At 59.4% G+C, this 15,317-nt stretch overlaps 1 protein-coding gene across 8 annotated transcripts in view; it reads right to left on the bottom strand.

Annotated features, from left to right (window-relative positions):
* The window catches only part of JARID2 (jumonji and AT-rich interaction domain containing 2), a 255,628-nt gene that overhangs the window by 3,135 nt on the left and 237,176 nt on the right, over positions 1–15,317 (bottom strand). For all 8 annotated transcript variants that reach the window (XM_032341156.1, XM_032341153.1, XM_032341154.1 and 5 more), the window contains 9 exons: positions 13,344–13,436; positions 10,431–10,549; positions 10,274–10,344; positions 9,038–9,152; positions 6,612–6,717; positions 5,437–5,619; positions 4,837–4,967; positions 4,262–4,445; positions 1,536–1,643 (listed from right to left, as the gene is read on the bottom strand). In XM_032341156.1, coding sequence (XP_032197047.1) covers positions 1,536–1,643; positions 4,262–4,445; positions 4,837–4,967; positions 5,437–5,619; positions 6,612–6,717; positions 9,038–9,152; positions 10,274–10,344; positions 10,431–10,549; positions 13,344–13,436 — 1,110 coding nt within the window. The remainder of the gene's footprint in view (positions 1–1,535; positions 1,644–4,261; positions 4,446–4,836; positions 4,968–5,436; positions 5,620–6,611; positions 6,718–9,037; positions 9,153–10,273; positions 10,345–10,430; positions 10,550–13,343; positions 13,437–15,317) is intronic.

The raw sequence follows: 15,317 nt of genomic DNA, 5'->3' as shown, positions 1-15,317 counted from the left end.
CACCAGGATATCGGGCCGGTGGCATGACAGAGGGTCCCGGGCAGGTGGAGCCCTCCAGAGGAGGGGTCTGTGGGAGGAGGACCCCTCTCTGGACACAGTGTGAGGGCCTGGCAGAAGGGCATGTGCTGCTCGGGACAGGTGACACAGCACCACTGCCATATGAAAGGGACTCTGGGTCTGTCACAATGGGAGCTGTGCCCTCTGAGGGGCGGCAGGGCGGAAGGACAGCCAAGGCTGCCAGGTGAGACACCAGGCACAGACCTGCCACCTATGGGGGGACAAGCCCAGGATGGGGTGGCAAGCTCTCCCTGGGAGATGCTGCTCTCTGTGGCGGGCCTGACACGCTGTGGACACAACCGACCCAGAACTGGGGCTTCAGATGGTGTCCGGCCGTAAAGACGGGCAGCTGTCACAGAACCCGGAGAAGGACCACAGGGGACACAAAAGCATGGATCCTTGAACAAGGACAGAAGTACAGAAGCGACAAGAGCCAACTGGACCTGGGATGCATCTGGAAGGTGGAAACGGACTTGCGGAGTTGGTTGCCTAAAGAAAAAAGCTCCGTGTTTCTGCAGAGGGCCCCTGGTGAGGACAAAGCTGGGTCCCAGCTTCGAGAGCTGGCCCTAGGGCTCGTGTGCCATGGCCTGCTGTCCGGCCCTGCTGGGAGGCGCCCCGGTTCTCACCTGGAAGTGGGATGGAAGATGCCAGCACGGTCTGCGGTGCCTCCTAGAGCCATGGAAGGCAGCCGAGCCCCCGGAGCACCCCCAGTGTCCCTGCGCCACCCACCTGGCCGTGGCTCAGGGCTGGCCGGCACATCCTCATTCCCGTGCAAGGAAACAGGTGCAGGGCGAGTCTCTGGGGGATGCAGAGCACCCCTGCCCTGCCCCGGGGACCGCACACTGTGGGGAAGGGGCACTGAGCCAGCAGAGGACAGGACTGCATCTAGCTGGGCCAGGGGAAGGGCTAATTCCCTCCTATGTCAGAGAGGAAGGCTGCTCTGGACCTGGCCCCTGAACCCCAGAATGGGACTCCTCCAAGAAAACAAAAACCAGAAAGACTTGGCTCTGTGGCCTTGGAGCTCCCGGGCTTCCAGCGCCACCACCAGCCCCCCAGGTTCCGTCTGTCTCGTCATGGATGTGCACAGGTGGCCCACATTCCTCCCCTGTCCCCCGGATCTGCACCCCAGCCGCTGGGGATGGCACTGCCCCTTGTTTCCTGAGCCCGGCCCACCCGTGTGGCCAGCACCCACACTGCATGGAGATGCTGTTTGGAGGCTGGGCTGGGCCCCCACGCAGGGCAGTGGGCACCGGGCTTGTGGCTGCAGAACTATTGTTACTGGGAACAGGAAAACCGGAATGGAATGAAGTTCATAAAAGTAAAGAAATCTGATTTTAGTCCCTGGGATTCTCCACGTTAGTCTGGAGACAAGCCTACACTACTTTCCATCCCTCAGCCGGGCTGTGTGACGAGGCCTAGCACCCCAGGAGAGCCACACAGCTGCCCTCCACCACGGGCTGCCCCCAGCACGCACTGACCTCATCGTAGCGGTACATCAGCTTCAGCCCTCGGCAGGACTTCTGCTTCTCCACGTGGCGCAGAGCGCACTCCAGGCAGAACACCACGTTCTCGTTCTCCTGCACGACCTGCAGGAAGAGCGCCGGGCCTGAGGGGCAGAGCTCTACTGGGGACAGGCCCTGGAGGCACTGCCACCCGACAGAGCCTGTCACTCAGGCTCGAGTTGGGGGAGGGGTGCCTGGGACTTGAAAATGTTGGGAAACGATGAAAAACCCAAACCAGGCACCTGCAGCAGCACTTGCAGCTGGGGAGCAAGCACATGACAGTCTCTGAGCTGCACCCACAGATGTGGAGGCCTCGTGTCCCCTCCAGCTTTCTGCCGCCCACAAGCCAGAGGAGACAGGAGGAGAATGTGAGGCCTGTTTCTAAGCGCTCAAGTTCCAGGGCGTTTGAGACCTCGTGTGCACAAACCACGGCGGGACGCGAGGTGGCAGACTAGGGCCAGAGCGGCTGTGAGGGACGCCCCCCAGATGTCCTCACGCTGCTCTTCCATGGCCCCATCAGTTCCGCTGGTTACTCAGAGGCTGCCCCCCCGAAACTCCAACCACCCAAATGGGCCCCTCCCGCCGGCGTGCACAGGAGCCTCCAGGAGCTTTGGTCAAAGCATGTGCCCAGGGCACACAGGCCTGTGGATCCCCAGAGCAGGGGATCCGGATCCCAGAGGGACACCCAGTAGGTGTCGGGGTCCTCGCCCCGCCCCCGCCCCCCAGTCCTGCCCTCCTGAGTGAAAAAAGGGAAAATGCTGCCTTAATACACGAGATGCAAGAGGCTGACCCCTTTTCACAAAGATGCAGGGCAAACAGCCAGCTGGTAAAGCAAGCCGTGAGGGAGGAACTAACACTTAGAGGAAGGAACCCCTCACCTTTTATTTTTTTTTAAGATTTTATTTATTTGACAGAGATCCCAAGCAGGCAGAGAGGCAGAGAAAGAAGAGGAAGCAGGCTTCCCGCTGAGCAAAGAGCCCAATGTGGGGCTCGATCCCAGGACCCTGGGATCATGACCTAAGCCGAAGGCAGAGGCTTTAAACCCCTGAGCCACCCAAGTGCCCCACCCCTCACCTTTTAAAGACACTCAGGCCAAGCACAGAAAGACAAAAACAGGAAATGGTAAACAAAAACACAAAGCTTATGACTAATCCAAGCAATGAAAATTAAAAATAAAACCTCATTTTTTAGGTACAAATTAAACAGTCTCTCTGCTTTCTTAAAACACCGGGGCTGCTAAGGCACACCTAGTGACAACTCTCAGGGCCGGGCCCGCCCGTCTGCAGGACAGCCTGAGCACACACCGACTGGAACCGGCTGGGCCCCACATGGAGCTCGTGACAGCGCCATTCGGACTCGTGGGAAATAAGGGACTCGCTCCCCTGGGAGCGGCTCCAGCCAAGTGGAGAGGACACACACAGGGCTCCGTGGCTTTCACAAGTGATGCTCACGAAACAGTTTTAAGATCAGAGGAAATGCTTCTTTAAGAGAGGACAGCCCTAAATCTCCTCCTAGAAATACCTTGGAGAAGACAGACCAAGCAGAAGAAAATACAGATCTTCCTTGACTTACAGAGGGTCACATCCTGATAAACCCCCGAGAGTTCAAAATATCCTCAAGCTAAAACTGCTTAAAAATGTGTACCGCTGCTGACCTCCCCAACATCACCCCTCTGCCGGGCCTACCCCTCGTGTGCTCACGCCGGCATCCTCCTGCACAAGGCGCATTTGGTAAAGAAGTGTTGACTATCTACCGTGTCTCAAAGGGTGTGCTGGACCGGAACACAGAGTGGCTGTCGGCACACAGCAGGGGGCAGAGGGGACAGGGGCTCAGAAATAAAAATGTCAGTCCGGTTTTTACTGAATGTGTACCACTTTCAGACCATCGTAAAGCAGAAAAATCCGAATTCCAACCGTCTTAAGTTGGGATCCCCCTGTAGGGGAGATGGGATGTATGGGTGCCACGGACTCCAGGATGCCTCGTGTCCACAGGCTCCAGTCCTGACCCCCGTACTTCACAGGGCGCCTGTGAAGAGGCAACCCAGATAAGCGGAGGTCCCAGCGGGGGCCTCGTCCAATGACTGGCGTCCTCGCGAGAAGAGGTTAGCGGTCGGGCACACGGGGGCGGATGTGTGAAGACACAGGGAGCCAGGGGCCACGCCCCAGAGCTGTGAGGAGAGGGTCCCTTGTCCACGCCCCCCCCCCCCCCGTGTGGTGTTTGTCGCAGCGCCCCCTTCTGTCCACCTTCACACTCCACGGGGAGCAGCCGGGAGGGGCCCCTTCCCTGCAGGGCAGCTGTGGGCGCTGGGGCTGGGGGACACACCGGCGAGGGGAGGGGCACTTCCCATCTACACCGCGCTCTCGGGAGGCAGCAGCCCCACCAGCAGGGACAGGGAACAGGGCCGCCGTGCGTGCGTGCGTGCGTGCGGCCGCCCGGGGGAGACTGGCGCGGATGCGGGGGACGCGCGGAACACGAGCAGAGCTGCGCTCCTCAGAACCACGTTTTCACCACAGACGGAGTTAGGAGTCTTCGGGCTGCAGCCCGACAAGGCCGGAGCCGAGGACAGACGAGCCCGCGGCCCCCGTGGAGCAGCAGCGGGGGCGGAGTGGGCAGGGCGAGGACCGGGCCCCTGACGCGCAGCCACCGCAGACACCCGCAGGCCTGAGCCCCCCGCGCCCATGCCAGGCGCCCCCCCAGCTCACCATGGACAGGTAGCACAGGTGCTGGCAGACCTGACACCTCCTCTCCGACGTCTCCAACTGCAGCCACTTTCGAGGCTTTTTCTTGCCATCCGCCATGGCGCCGTTGCCGTCGTGGCTGCCGTAGCGGGCGGACGAGTGGAGGCCGGCCTCGAACAGCTGCCGCCGCTGCCGCAGCTCCGTATCCCTGCGCGCACAGAGCGGGGCCGGGTCGTCAGCGCACCGCCGGGGCCACGCCGCACCTGCCGCACCCCCACTCGCCGCAGGCCTCTGCCACGGCTGCTTCCGGACTCCGCAGACAGCAGCCAGGAGAGGGCGGCAGGCCAGACCCCTGCCAGGACGGCCGCGGGGACACAGGTACACAGGGCAGGGCCCGCCCTCACGCCTTCCCCTAGGAGACAATGCTCCCCCCACAGCGCTCCCGCCCATGCCGACCCCAAACATCACGCCTCGGGAGGAAGAGCAGAGAGAACCCACCCTGCACCCAAAGCCTCCACCCGTGGGCCGAGCGGGTAGCAGCCCCCAGCCAGAGAGGGGGCCGGGCCCCAGGGGCTCCCGGAAGCCAGACCCCGGCTTACCTGAGCTCATCCAGAAGGGCGGAGATGGTACTGAGAGTGGGGCCGTTTTCCTTTTTCGCTTCCGCTTGTGCAATCTGGTAGAGTAACTTCTCCATGGAGAATGGCTTAGCTATATGGCGACGCTTCATTTCCTGCAAGAGGCCACACAGCCTGTCAGGGGAGATGGGCAGTACCAGGCTATGGAAAGTCTCAAACTCTGAATTCCCAAAGTCTCTGGAAATCCTACAACAGTCCTACCGCCCGCCCAGAACAGCAGCAGCAGAGGGCAGGAAAAGTCCTTGCTCCAGCCACCGGCCGCAAGGCAGGGGCCGCAGCTCAGACTTTCTACCCACTTTGAGATTTTACCTTAACGCCTTCTGTGCCCTCTTCCCAATACTGTATGTGCGTCAATAACAGAACTCAAAGTCTTTCACCATACACACTCCCCTTTCCAAGTGAAGCCCCTCTGCTGCCGCTGAAGGCCTCAGAGGGATATTCCGCCAATTCCACCCTCCCTCAGAGCAGACGCGCGCAGGCAGAGACGCATGCGCTGCTGTGCACTCACGCACGGTCCACGTGGACCAACACAGCGGGGCGCGCAGGGGGCTCGCCCAGCCTCACCTTGGCCGTCTCGAAGCCCATACTTGTCCACTGGGTGGTGGCAAAGTGCACGGTCTCAGAGACGCTGTAGCCACAGCACACTTTGGACACAAAGGAGCCCGGGAAGCAGACGACGAACTGGCCACTCTGCTGCACGGTCCTGTGCACCTTGATCCCCTCTTTGCACAGCACCTCCGGGGAGATCTAGGGAGACAGGTGGGGCTGAGGTGCCCTCCTGGGCTGCTGCCCCCCACTCAGGACCCACTGCACATGGAGCCCCCATCTGTGACAGCCCTGGTAGCCGGCCCCAGGGCTGCCCTGGGACACAGCCTCTCCCCCAGCAGGTGTGAACACGCATACCTGCTCTCCAGGCGGGGAATGAGGACTTAAGGGGCCTGTGTGCCAGGAGACAGATTATGTTTCATATTAAAGGTCTGCTTTCCCTTTAGGAAACATACATAACTCCTCAAAGAAGAACAAAGTTCTAAATGGGTACTGGCCCGACAGTGACACCATGTCCATGCAGGGGCGCAGCCACCGTGAGTAACAGCCCTGTCCCATGTGGCTCGGCCCAGTGGGAAAAGGAGACATTTACACCACCAGGGGGCGACTGCATGGCCTCCGGAGCCTGGTGGACACAGTGGTACAGGCTGGGGGCCTTGGGCCCAGCACCCCTAGAGGGGCTGCTGCTCCCTTTCTCTGGGCTGCCCCCAGGGTGAGGTGGGCCTGGCCATGAGAGCACACAGAGGCAGAGATCACCAGAGGCCAGAGTTCAGGTGTCAGAACACAGCTCAAGGCTGAAGAGATTCCTAGGAATTACTGACCAGGGTCAGAAGCCTCCTGACCAGGAGCCCAGTCACCCCGGTGACCCGCAGGTGGGCACCACCAGACTGCCCAACACCAGCCCGGGGCCCTGCCTCCCTGAACACCCCATTCTCTGCTTGCAGCACGAGCAGGCCCTGAAACAGAGTCCACGGCCGCGGTGAATGTCAGCCTGGAATTCTGTCCCATCTGAGGAAAACACTTCCCTAGTTTGGGTTTCATAGAAGAGGGCATCCGGGCTTGGGCAAATCCCCGGGAGATTGATACCTCAATGTCGTCTTTGCCTCTGAGGGGCAGGTCAGCAAAGACAGTGACTCTATCCAACAACCCAAATCCCCGCCGCGCCCAAACGCTGGCGGAGGGGGGCGCCTTACCATGACGTTGCTTTCCAGCATCTGCAGCCCTGGGGTACCGTTGGCCTGCAGCAGGGTGTGGACCACATCCTCGAGCTTGTTCTCCTCCTCAGCAGGAATGCAATACCTGCAGTGTTTGGAGAAACGGGCAGAGCAGAGCCTTGACAAGGACCCTCTGCCTGGGGAGCACGTGCGGGCCCCACCGTGCACCAGCCCCCTCAGGCAACAGAGCAAACATAGGCTTCAGGGTGTGGGAAGAGGGGTGTTCTCTGGGGACCAGCACCCCACTTCCCAGGGCCACATGGCGGCTTCTGCCTAGTGTGGCCAAACGGCAGCCACTCCTCTTACGCATAGCTGACCTACAGATGAGCCAAAAACCCTTCAAGCCCAAACCAGATGTTTAAAGCCCCCTATAAATCAGATCCAGACACACGTGCAGACCCCACTGGCCTCTGGTGTATGCTCTAAACCTGCAGAAGTCGCCGTGGGACAAGGGGCCTGGCCCCCAGGCAGAGGAGGCCAAACCCCACCACTCTCCAAACCCATTCAGGAAAGGAGTCTAGCCCGTCTGTGTGTGTGCTGCCTTGTGGCCAACGCTGCAAGGGACTCCACAGCGGTGTGATGTCCTGAACCTGGGACAAAGGCCCGGCCCCACAGAGGGCACCGTGTACCAGTGCCCAGCAAGCCCGGGATCTGGCCCGGCCAGCTTGGTGCCCAGGGGAGCAACACCATGAGGGCCACATCAGGCAAGCCTTGCAGGTGGATGGGTGACCTGGCCGGGTCAAAGCCAAGGGCAGGGACAGTGCAGACTCTCCTGGCTGCAGCTGAGGAGCTGGCTGGGATGGCAAGGAGGAGAGAAGGCTGCAGATGTAGGCAGAACTTAACCGACCCGAGAATCTGGAACCTTACTGCATCATGGGGGAACAAGGGAGCTGTCACCAGTGTCCCTAGAGGGCCCACCAGGAACACACTCCCAGAGCAGTCTGACCAGGCCACGGGCCAACGAAAACCTTGACCTCCAGTAAAAATCAAAGCAGCGTAAACATCAGCAATCACTGCCCCCGCACCCCCCAACCACACAATCAGCTCCAAACCTGGCCCTTCCCCCAGGCCACCGACCAGCCCTCAGCACTGGTTTCTGTGGGGAAATCCTCCACTTGGAGGCCAGATCCTGGTTCAGTACAGGGACAGCCAACCCCACATTCATGTTCTCGACAAATGCTTAGGTTATTTCAATACCAGTCCATGTTCCTGATTTGTGCCTTGAACCCGGGGTTTCTAACCTAAATCACACGCTTTCAGAAAAACCGCACACCATGAAGTTCTCCGGTCATGTCCCGGCCTCCTCTTACTACACACCAGTGGGGTTTCCAGGGCTAGGTCCTCCAAAGGCCCGCAGTCTGACACTTCCCCACCTCTCCCTCATGGTCAGGCCGCAGGCCTGGGTGGAGCCCCGTGCACGCCAGGCCTGACGTGGCCCCAGAAGCTCGGCAGCAGGAACAGCAGGCCCGGTGCGGCCTGCACGCACGCGCTCCCAGTCTTCCAGGCCACTCGGCCTCGCCGGCCCGGCAGCCACTCACCGTCTCCCCATGGCACCCTGAGGACCCCTTCCCTCAGCAGGGAGGCCCCCACGGACGTCCCTCCCTCCCAGCATCCCTCAACATAAAGCACACTCGTGGGCATGCAGCCCGAGAGGGCGGGAGCCGTCACGAGGCTGCTGCAGTTCCAGGCTCCTCGGAAGGAGGACGCGAGCAGTAAGACGTTAATAAAGAGTGCCTCGTCACCCCATTAGAACAATAAAGGCAGTTTGCGGGGGGTGGTGGTGGATGTGCTGTTGCCGGCCTGTCGGACAAGACAGCCGATGGCCTGCAGTCATTTCCCATCTGGCACCGTGAAGGAAGTGTCGGGGAGCCAGCCGCAGGCCAGGCAACGGTCACAGGTGGGCCCCCCGGCAGAGGCCTGTCCCACAGCAGGACGAGGGGAACCCACTCTCTGCGGCACGTCGGCCGTGGAGACACTAAAAACAGCCTCACACAAGGCCCAGAGGGACCAGTTCACACCGGGCGGGGAAAGGCTGGGGACCAAGCTATGAGCCCCTTTCTGGGGCTCCCCTAACTGCTCTCACCCCTAACATGACACACATCCTAGAAACCACCACCACCAAATACCGTCCTCGAAGAAAACCCGAGGGTCAGCGGACAGCAGACGGAAGGATGGGAACGGCCCACAAGCACGCGAGAAGATGCTCAGCCCGGCTTGTGACCGGGCGCTTCACACCTTCTGAACCCTCGCGCCCCGAGTGCTTCCAATCCCACGGCTGAGTGGGAGCAGTGAACCAACCCCCATGCAGATAAGCTCCCGGGGCTAGCGGCTGCCTGCGGAGAGGGATGTCAGGAATGTTCCGGAATCCTCGCCCTCCCCCGCGCGTCCGGCCGCGGCACACTCACCAAATGCAGTCAGCACCAGTGTGTAAGTAGTCAATGTAGGGAAGGTGGTTTTGGTCTCGAGACCAGCATGAGGTAGAAAAGACCATGCCAATGTTTAGCCAGGGAATTGTCACTCCTGCGGAGGGAGAAAAAGGCATTATGGGGGGCAGCACCAGCGTCTCTGAGTCAGGGCAACGAGAAATCTCTGCCTTGTTCCCAAACCCGGAGAGAAAACAAAGAGAAAGGATTCAAAATGAGGAAACACCAGTGAGAAGGAACTTGAACCTTCCTGCTTGCTATAGAGAGGAAGCCAAAAAAGGAGACGCGGTCACAAAACAGTAGTAACAGGGGCGCCTGGGTGGCTCAGACAACCGGTTAGGCATCTGCCTTCAGCTCAGGTCATGACCCCACAGTCCTGGCTTCCTGCTCAGAGGGGAGTCCTCCTCTCCCTCTGTTCCTCCCCTAGCTCGGGCTATTTCTCTCTCTCAAATAAATAAAATCTTTAAAAAAAAAAAAAAGAATAATCTGTGAGTTAAGTCGGGAAGCAAGAATCCCCAAGGAGCAGGACCGTGATGACTGCTATCAGGTAACCAGCAGCCACACACCGTGGTCACCTGAACCTCGGGACAGAGGGACAGCAGACATGCCAAGCTGGACTGCTCACTGAGGCCTCCACCTCCAGCACCCACCTGCCCCAGCCAGTGTGGGAGGCCCCCGCCCTTAGTGACCACAACCCCCAGGACACCTGCTGTCCTACTATCCTCATCCATCACTTAGGAGCCTGCACGGGCCCTACAGCGTCAGGACGTTATCTTTGAAAATACCAATTTCAAGATGAAAAGCTGGCCACTACGTGTCTGCCCAGCTTCCAGGTTCTATCATTTGGTTCACCTTTCCACATTTTTACTGACTTTAGCAGTCCTCTTCCTCCCTTTTCCAAAGACCAATGTTTCTAATACACACGCTCTGCACAGTAACCTGTCCCGTCTGGTCACGTGGGGCACCTGCTCCGCACGCTGCCAGAGGCCAAGGCCTGAGGACCCTAGAGACAGCGGTGACATCGGGGCGCCTGAGGGGAGCAGTTGGTTAAGTGTCTGATTCTTGGTTTCAGGTCAGGTCATTTCTCAGGGTTGTGGATCAAACCCCATGTCTGTGCTAGGCTCAGAGTACACTCGGGTTTCTCTCTCCCTCTCCCCATGCCCCCCACACTGCTCGCTCTCTTAAGAACAACAAAGACAGCAGCCACGTCAGGCTTACCAGGCACAGCACCGAGGTGACGCAGGATGGACCCTGTGTTATTGGGAAGGACGGTGAGGTTCCATCCATGCCTATGAGGAAAAACGGGGCTGTCACAGGTGCGTAAGGAAGAACACCATCTGGTCCCCAAAATGCAGACCACAGTGTCCCCCATTACCTTGAAAACGGTTCTGACTTCCCCACCGGGAACCCGCTGCCGTGCGTGTTGGTGTCCACCTTGCCGCAGTGCACAGCCACGTGGCAGTCCTTCTCTTCCACTAACCTCCAGTACTCTTGCTGCGGGGAGAGGAGGCCCGGTGAGCAGCCCCGCTGTGCACACGCCGCAGGGATGCCCACGTGCCACAGAGGGGCCCGCCACACGACTGGCGCCGAGAGCCACAGGCAGAGCTCAGAGGAGGACAGCAAGGGTCAGATCCCCGCTGGGGCCTGTCCCACAGGACAAAGGACGGGCTCGAGCAGACTTTAGTATGCTGGGTTCCCAAGAGCAAAATGTGGAAGCAGCTGGGGTGCACGGCCGTCAAGGTGAAGGATGTTCTCATGCAGGCCACAACCCCAGCTGACCTTGAAGGCCGCGTGCCGAGGGAAATGAGCCAATGGCAAAAGGACAAATGCTATGGGATCCCATGTACGGGGAGGCACGTGGCAGTGTCAGAGTCGGAGGGAAAACATGCAGGTGGCCGGGGACCAGGGGCCAGGAGGTCAGTGTTCAATGGGGAAGGAGATTCAGTTTGGGGAGATGAGAAATTCTGGAGATGGATGGTGGTGAGCGTCATATAACAACATCAGTGCACTCAAAGTCACTCGACTGCATGCTCAGACATGGCAAAAATGGTGTTGGTATGCATTTCAACACAATTCATGAAGCCACTCAGAGGAGAGCTGGGGGAAAGCAATGGCAGGCGGGAAGAACAGACGTCCTGCCACCCTCGGACCGACCAACATCGTCTCCAGCCTCGGCATCTCGATAGACGCACACCTCACCCCCCTCACTCCCCACCACCAGGGCCCAACCCCTCGGCAGGCCGTCAGCCGGCTGCAGGCAGCATCACCAGCAGGGGAGACGACAGCCAGTCGGGTTCGAACTAGCCAATGAACTCAGGTCAGTGCCAGGGACATCACACCGCCAGCTTTAAGCACCTACCAGGTGATAGTAACGAGCCGTACCCAGCCAGTCGGGGGTGCGGGGGGGTCAGGAACAAGTTTTGCTAACAGGTCAGTGGTGCTCAATGTCCCTTAGGCAACTCCCCAACGCAGAAGCATTTTGGCATTTTGTTTTCAATTTTCATTCCAGAAGCAGAACATCACCTTCCCTGATCTTGGCCAAGTCAGTGTAGCTGGAACCCCATTTAGAGAAGGAAGCTGAGCCAGTAAGCATAGGGCATCACGGAATATGGCCTTCAGCTCAGGCAGGTGCTACTGGATCTATGACGCCATATAATGCCTCCAAAGAGGGGACCAGCTGCAGAGGCCAAAAGCCCCCAGAATAAATCCCACACTTAAGTGTCTGCGTTCCTTAAGCATATCTCCTTGAAGGAGAGGACTGTAGCTGCAGCCTGTGTGGGGGGATGGGCCCTGCTGCCCTGTGGGAGGAAGGGGACCCGCCACGGAGTTGATGACCACCAGCCAAGAAGGCCCGGCCCTCTCTGTAGGATCCAGAAGCCACATAGGCTCAGGCCGGAGGTCTGGATTTTCGCAGACCCTCCCTTCCCACTGAGATACCATGTTAAGTGCTGAACACCGAAGACAACGCAGGATGTTCAGAGAGCAGGAATAATCTGAGCAGGAGACAGAAGGAGCTGTGTGTCCTTCGTGCCATGCGCAGTAGCAAACCCTGCACCCTCGCAGGCTCCCACGGGGACCTGTGCTGGACAGCAGAGGCCTCTCTCTCCAGCTCAACCATTCACCCCAGAGGCTCCCAACCCCAGTCTTTGCACATCTCTCCCAAAGATGCCACAAGTGCTCCGGAAGCAGTGGTGACACAGCCCCATGTGTCCCAGATTCAGGGCCCAGTGGACGTCATGGGTGACAGGAGGTGGCTTCGGTGGGGCCAGAGCTGAGGGACAGGCAGGGCGTCAAGCCAGTGTGGCATTCAAAGGCATCACCCACGTTACAGAGCTGGGGCGGCCGGTGCCCAGTGGCAGGGACCTAACACCTAAGGGAAGGACAACACTGAGTTTCCTAACTGGGAAGCCCGAGCAGTGGGGCAGCAGCCCCCACCCTGGGCTGTCGTGGGGCCACGTGGCTCCACACAGCCACAGCATGGGGACTGGCCGTCCTGCTCCAACCCAGCCCGTCCAGGGACTGTCCTCCAGCCCCAGTTCAGGAAGCGGGGCCCCTCGTGGCCAGCACAGGCATACCCAGAGAGCGGGCATACACTGGGCTCGATGACAGAGGAGGACACGGTCTGAACCCCGTCCACGTCCACCTGCGGCAGCCCCAGCCCAGCCACAGGAGCCTGGCGTCCTCCCCTGACAAGCCCGACGGCTAGGCAGGGCCCGCCTCCACAGGCAGCGGGCTGTGCGCACGGAGCAGCGGGACCCCAGCTGGGGGACGTAAACAAACAGATCCGGTCCCTGTCCTGCCGTGGCGGCTCACCCAGAAACTCCCCCTAATTGGTCTGGGCACAGAAGTGCTCCCTGTCTTTCCAACCTCACACGAACTCAAAGACCGGAGTTGGCAGAAGCACAAAAATGGCAATCTGCCAATCCCATTAGACAAAAAATAGAGGAGAAAACGCACAACTATGGTTTCCAGGGATTCCAAACATTCTCTTGCATAACAGACACAGAGGACAGGGTGAGGAGCGGCCACCGAGCAGGGGACCGGACGCGCCTGGAGCTCGCCCCGACTGGGAGTCTCATGGCCCCGGGCAGGGCGGAGTCAGGGAGAAGCCCGGCAGGTGTGCCCCTTCCGTACACGTCCTCTGTCTCAGAGCGAGGGGAGAGACTCAGGTGCAGCCTGCCTGGACCCCGGCAGCAGACCCTGATGACAGCCCTTGGGGCCCCTCCATCCGTCAGGCAGCGGGAGGCCTGGGGACCGGGTGTGCCCCCCCCCCCCCCCGGCAACTCACCTCAATTTCAGCAGGGGCGGGCTCCTTGCTGAAGCACATGTTCATGATATTTCTTGCTGTTCGATAAAAAGTCGTTAAAGAAACGGATCTTCCCTGAAAAAAAAAAAAAAAAACAAAACGAGCGTAAAACATAAGAAACTTAGCTAATCAGGTCATGATCTCAAGGTTCTGGAATCGAGCCCTGCGTTAGGCTCTCTGCTCAGCGGGGAGCCTGCTTCCCCCGCCCCCCGCCCCGACCCAGCTCTGCCTGCCTCTCTGCCTACTTGTGATCTCTGTCTCTCTGTCTAATACATACATAGAATCTTTTAAAAAACAAGAAAAAGAAAAAAGAAACTTGGCCGAACCCCCACCCTGAACGAGGCCGCACTGCATCCCAGGGCCTCCCGGTGTCCCTGGGCCGCTCCCATCCCAAGCTGATGTGAGCAGAGAGGGCAGAAAAACCTGTGGCGACTGAAGGAGACGAAGGACCTGGCGCCCTCACCACGCCAGCAGCGGGCAGACCCCTGAGCCAGCATAAACGGGGTCTGCACACCAGGCGGCCTCAGACAGGCGCCCACGTGACACACAGGACCACAGTTCACTTTATGGGGAAGCAGGTACGACATGGGAAGGGGCCAGAAGGCCTCAGTTTACCCCACCTGAGGGAGCAGAGAGGAGACTGGTGGCATCCAGACGGGCTGGGCCTGGGAGAACTGTGGGGCATCCCCTGGCCCCCGTCAGGGAGGCGAGACGGCAGAATCACTCGGGTGGTTCTCTGCCACGGAAGCCACCGAGTGGAAAAGCAGCCAGTGCCGCTGGACACCTGGCCCCTGCCCTCGACCCAGAACGGGCACGAGGACGTGCTAGCTGCCGTCTCAGTCTGTGAGTCCCACCCCAGACCCCGCGCCCGCTGACCGCAGAGCGGAGGCGTCATCTCACAGAGGCCCACCCCGTGAGAGTCGTGCTCTGCTTGCCGCTTGACCGCAGGGGTGCTCTTTGGAGCACCGACTGTATACCAGGCCTGGTTCTGGGGGCCAGAGACAGAGCAGTGCTCACATGGACAAGGTCTCCAGTCTCTGGGGCACAGCTCTGGGGAGGCTGGCGAGGGCTGTGAGGAGTCAGGGGGCCGGAAGCCAACCAACAGAGTGGCAGGAGAGGGCGGCTTCTACCTGAGGTGGGCGGGGAAGGCTCCCCGCACGATTGGGCACTGGAGCACTCCACACAGAGAGACAGGTTTAGAATAGGTGGCAGATCCTTCCTGCCTTCAGAGGGACAATCAAAGCCGTCAGCACTGAAGTTCCGGCATCTGCTTCTGCTTTCCAGCATCGGGGTTCTGCCCAAAGAAAGTCCTTCCCTAAAATCCCAAACTGGTCTAGATACGCTGTTCCCAACAAGGTAAGATCCTAACTACCAAGTGGGGCGTGATTTTACATCAACTAAAAAGCAGAGTGCCTGTGTTCGCGATCACACCTGCACACAAGGTCAACACCCGCAGGGCCTGAAGGGGCTCCAGAACCAGGGGCTCCCCTCTAGCTCATGCGGGTGCGCCCATGGCTGCCAGTGACGTCACCACGGCCAGGCCACCACCGGACATTGGTGATGAACCCCAATATTATCAATGACAGGGCACATTTCCAAAAAAACTATCAGGCTTGCCTCATTCTCACTGAACTGTCCTTCTTAAATAAAAAGTAACAAATAAAAAACTTTTCATTTCTCAGACTGGCCATTCCGTCCCTGGACTTAGCCGCATTAAATGAGAAGAGCTTCTCATGCATACAGCCAGGAAACATCCAGAAAGTGCTCCTGAGTTTGTTCCAGCACCCTCTTCTCCTGCATCATGAAATATTTAACTTTCACAGAGACTGCTGGCAGCCACTCCCCAGCCCCAGGGTCCCTGAGGGGAAGCACCAGGACTGGCAACTCAGAACCAGAGCAAAGGAGACAGAGTCCTGCTGGGTCTAGCGGGAGAAGTATGGTGGAGTCCAGCACGGT

The sequence above is a fragment of the Mustela erminea genome, chromosome 4, assembly GCF_009829155.1.
Source record: "Mustela erminea isolate mMusErm1 chromosome 4, mMusErm1.Pri, whole genome shotgun sequence".
NCBI classification, from domain to species: domain Eukaryota; kingdom Metazoa; phylum Chordata; class Mammalia; order Carnivora; family Mustelidae; genus Mustela; species Mustela erminea.
This window is presented reverse-complemented; position numbering and strand designations above follow the sequence as displayed.